The following is a 4,455-nucleotide window of genomic DNA, read 5'->3' on the forward strand; positions in this document are numbered from 1 at the left end:
TGGTCAAGACGGGGGCGTAGAGCAAGTTACTATTAGATATATGATGGGTTATGAGCATTACATCAATCATATGGTGCACATGCAAACCCTAAATCTTTGGATCTAGGTTTCTCTAACTGTACATGCAAATCATCCAAAGCTTGTAAACCCTAATTCTAGCATACAAAACAAAAATCATAATTAAACTAGGGTTAAGAAATTACCTTTCAATTGTAGCTTGAAGATCTTGAGCTTTGAGAACCTAGCACCTCAAATGTGATGCCTCTAATGAATCACAAGCACCAAATCAAATTGGATGATATTAGAGAGAGGGAAAGGAGGCTCAAAATTGGCTCAATGATCTCTAGGTTTAAAGTGGTAGCCGATTTGTGAAGCCATAGGGTCCTTTATATAGGTGAGATGTTAGGGTTTCAGTCAAAACCATAATTGGATTGCTTAGGCCTTAAGTAGTCCACAGGAACCTTCCAGAAACAAGGCTTGGACGAATTCATGTGGGCTTCCCCCTTGATTTCGTCCATCCCCCTTCTAAGGGATCCACAACCCAAAATCCAATTATCTTATAATTGCAATTCCAATCCCCTAGGTTCAATTAATATCTTTTTATCACAAAATTAATTTCATAATTAATTCTTGACCAATATTAATTAACCAATATGATTTCTCTTTTAATATATTATTCATATAATATATTAATAAACCATAATAACCTCTTTCTCCATTAATCATTCAATCAAGTTGCTCTGATGAAGGCAACCCAAAAGGACCATGCTATAACCGGGTCAAGTACATACCAAATATAGTTATGGGCTTAGACACTTAGTCCAACAATATATGTGCTCAAGAATGCATGGGTTGTCTTCGCGACCGTAAGCTGTGGATAATGAGCTTGTTGTAGACAGTTGTTCATTTCTGGGAACACTAATGAATAGGTCAAGAGGAATTTGGGTTGCCTAGGTTGAGTATCGGTTGTTGAGGGATATGGTAACTCGTTGTATAGATTGTTATCGATAGTCTAGGCTGGGCAGTTGTTGATCAGTAAATCAGCTTTAGATTTTGGTTTGTTTGGGATTTGTTCAGTAGTTTATTGGGTCATTAGATTAGTTGTCAATGCATTCTCGATCGTTGGTCATTTCGTTCATTGTCAATAGCTGAGGTTCTTCGAAAGTTTTGAGCTTTATCAGTTGAAAGTCAATGGATGAGTCAACCTATCGTCAAAATCTGTACATTGTACATTTTGGTTTCTGGGTATGGGTACCCTAAATTGTTGATTATCGGAGTATTTTTCATAGAGGGCTCATGTTTGGCAGCTGTCCTTGGTTATTTGGAGTTCGGACGTTAGAGCGGTGTTGTTTAGTTCTCAAGTGTGGATTTGGATCTGCGCAAAATTCAATTTTAACACATCGTGTCGGCATGGTTTGGATTGATTCGACCAAGGTTTTAGCAGCATTTCTGGATAACTTTGGAAGTTCTATCGAGCTAGTTACATATTGGTGGAATTTGTTCAGTTTCAATCAAGGTATGGGATCTTGTTTCAGTCATTCATGAGCAGTGTTGCAAAATTGGCCTACTCGGCCGAGTACTCGGAATCAGCCCTCCACCGAGGCGAGTTATGTGAACTTGGAAAAAAAAACTCAGATTAAGTCAAACTCGGTCAAAAATCGATCAACATCTCCCTAACTCAGGTCTACTCAGTATTAGTAAGTCTTACTCGGTACTACTCGGTCAACATAGTCAAACTCAACCAACTCGGTCAAAGGGTCAAAATTGTCATAAAACGAGAAAAAAATCAAGAATTTCAAGATTAATATGTATAATACACTTAATGATTTATTATTTAACACACATGTGATTATTACTACATATATATCTTAAATTTTCAGTAATTATTCACGAAGTGAGATACTTGTGTGTATTTCAGTTTTTATGTATGCACATGTATCTAATTTTGTTATATATTTCAATCAAATTATGATTTGCACTTATGATTTTGACATATATAATTTTCCTAAAAGTATTTCTATATGAATTACCGAATCCGAGTACTCCCCGAGTCCCCCGAGTACTCGCTACTCAGCAGTCGGCCGAACTAGTACTGAGTAGCAAGTTTTACAACCTTGTTCATGAGGATGTTTCTGTTAATGATTGAGGTTCGTCATTTCATTAGATCTTCTGGTACTTCACCTTTTGGTTAAGGTTGTGAGGAAAAAGAATGCAGCAGATTTGGGGTTGGTTATGGGTTCTCTTAAGGGTGTGTATTGTGGTAAGTTCATGAGATATTGTCGTAAGGGGTGTATGTAGACTGAGTATATTAGCATGAGAACACTTGGCTTGGGTTATTAGCATGATTATTATTTGGTTTATAGCTCTTGACTTGGAATAAGAGTGCAACCACCCATCTCTTTTTTTGGTTCTGTGCGACCATGTTTTCACCCGATTTTGCTTTGGTAGCAGCATATATGGTTAAAGTAATTGTGCGTGATAGAAGGGTATGACACATGTTGTGTTTCGGTAAATATTAAAGGGGGTGTTGATTAGGCTCCTGCACGTGAGTGGGTTGATGGTTAAAATTTATCTATTATTTGCTTGATTAAATTACACGAATGGTCCCCATGGTTTGGGCTAATTTTCACGTTTGGTCTCTAACTTATTTTTTTAACTCGGAAGGTCCTTACTGTTTTTTTTTGTTGCATGCTTGGTCCCTGTCTTACCTTAAAAGACTATTTTAGCCTTGATTTTTTAATTTATTTAAGTAAACACACCCCTAACTCCACTTCTACGGTTCCACCTCACTTTACCTTACTTTACCTACCCCACCTTATTTAAATAAATTAAAAAATCAAGGGAAAAATAGTATTTTTAGATAAGACAGGGACCAAACGTACAACAACAACAAACTATAGGGACCTTCCGAGTTAATAAAACAAGTTAGAGACCAAACATACAAATTATCCCAAACCATTGGGACCATTGGTGTAATTTACTCTATCTGTTTTAATAGATGGCTCCTGTGGCTGTTTTTGTTTTTTAAATTATTTTGTGTACGTATATCCCAATTATATAAAGTAGAGACCAATACTTATAGTAGAAAATATATGGTTAATAAACTCACCTCAACGTGCGTCCATCACCACTCGTTAGTTTTAAATATATAAACATGAGAAATGTATCATTATTGTTATTTTGATTTAAGAGGTAGAGATACAAACCATATATCAAATACAAACATAAATATATTCATATTCTTTTTCAAAAGTAAAATCTAAACTACACTTCTAAAAAATATAACACAAATCATATTCATCATATATTTCTTAATAATGGTTATATTCACGTTGAATAAGCAATGAACATAGACTTTATGTATCTACGTAACTACCAATTGAAACAAAAGTATATAAAAGACATCGTCAGTTATTTTTGATATTGTAAAAATATGTAACAATAACTCAAAAAAACTAACAACATATAAAAAATAATAAAAGTTTTATAAAAAAATTACAAAAAATCAGAACTTATCCGTCTATTTATAACTTTATTTTTTTCCCATTCCAATATCATGGTGTTGATCATCGTCGATGGGGATATGTATTACATTGGATGCATATAAAAGGAAGGAAATTAGGCTAGAAGACAACCCTATTATTATAGCATATCTCGTATACAGTGTCCCCCTGAATCCCTCATGCCAACATTGTAATTGTATGCGACAAAATAGACAAAAAGACATAAACATAAAAATGCTAATACTCTAGCATCTCATAGTATATATATTCATACCAATCTCTTGTACAAGTGATTTGTCAAGTGTTTACAAAAGCTTATTAATAAGAATGACTGGTGGCAAAGGCGGTGGTGGCGGTGGCGGAAAAGGCAGTGGTGGAGGTTGCGGAAAGGGTGGTGGTGGAGGTGGCGTCAAGGGAGGTGGTGGAGGCAACATGAGCAGTGGTGGGGGTGGCAAGGGGGGTGGTGGTGGTGGGAAGAGTGCTAGTGGCGGTGGCAAGGGTGGTGGAACGGGGTCGACGAGTGGTAAAATTAGTGGAGGCTCGAACTACATGAAGGCTCCGGGTGGCGGTGGAGGTTATATCTCAAGGACAGGGTTTGAAAGCAATCCAAAAGGTTATTTCGATGGGCTACATGGTGCTTCAAAGGGTACATAAGTCTTGTTTATGTTAGGTATCCGTATTACGTTCTCGTTTTATGAGTAATATAAATAAAAATGTAATTTTCAGCTTTTAGTTCCTACTTTTCCATCCTCTATGTTTATGTTTATGTATGAATATGCAAACACTTATAAACAATAGAAAAATATATCAAATCTAGTTGTTATCCTCTAATTCCTAGTTCATTTGTTCTGTTATTAAAAAGGTAAAAATAAATGTATAGATAGTAAAAACGTGTGAGGTAATATTAATTTTTAGAAACAAGTTTCAGCGATACAAATTATAAAAAATGATA

The 4,455-nt window shown here is 35.6% G+C and overlaps 1 protein-coding gene across 1 annotated transcript; it reads left to right on the forward strand.

The window, feature by feature from the left end:
- The first annotated feature begins 3,675 nt into the window (after positions 1 to 3,675).
- On the forward strand, positions 3,676 to 4,249 carry LOC111886613 (putative glycine-rich cell wall structural protein 1). The gene has a single exon (XM_023882876.2). It carries the CDS (start codon positions 3,831 to 3,833, stop codon positions 4,155 to 4,157), a length of 327 nt encoding a protein of 108 aa, XP_023738644.1. The 5' UTR covers positions 3,676 to 3,830; the 3' UTR covers positions 4,158 to 4,249.
- The last annotated feature ends 206 nt before the right edge of the window (positions 4,250 to 4,455 follow it).

The sequence above is a fragment of the Lactuca sativa genome, chromosome 5 (genome assembly GCF_002870075.4).
Source record: "Lactuca sativa cultivar Salinas chromosome 5, Lsat_Salinas_v11, whole genome shotgun sequence".
Lineage (NCBI taxonomy): Eukaryota > Viridiplantae > Streptophyta > Magnoliopsida > Asterales > Asteraceae > Lactuca > Lactuca sativa.

What these genes read in the sequence shown, in the direction of transcription:
- LOC111886613 (XM_023882876.2), top strand. Translation starts at nt 3,831, where the DNA reads ATGACTGGTGGCAAAGGCGGTGGTGGCGGTGGCGGAAAAGGCAGTGGT.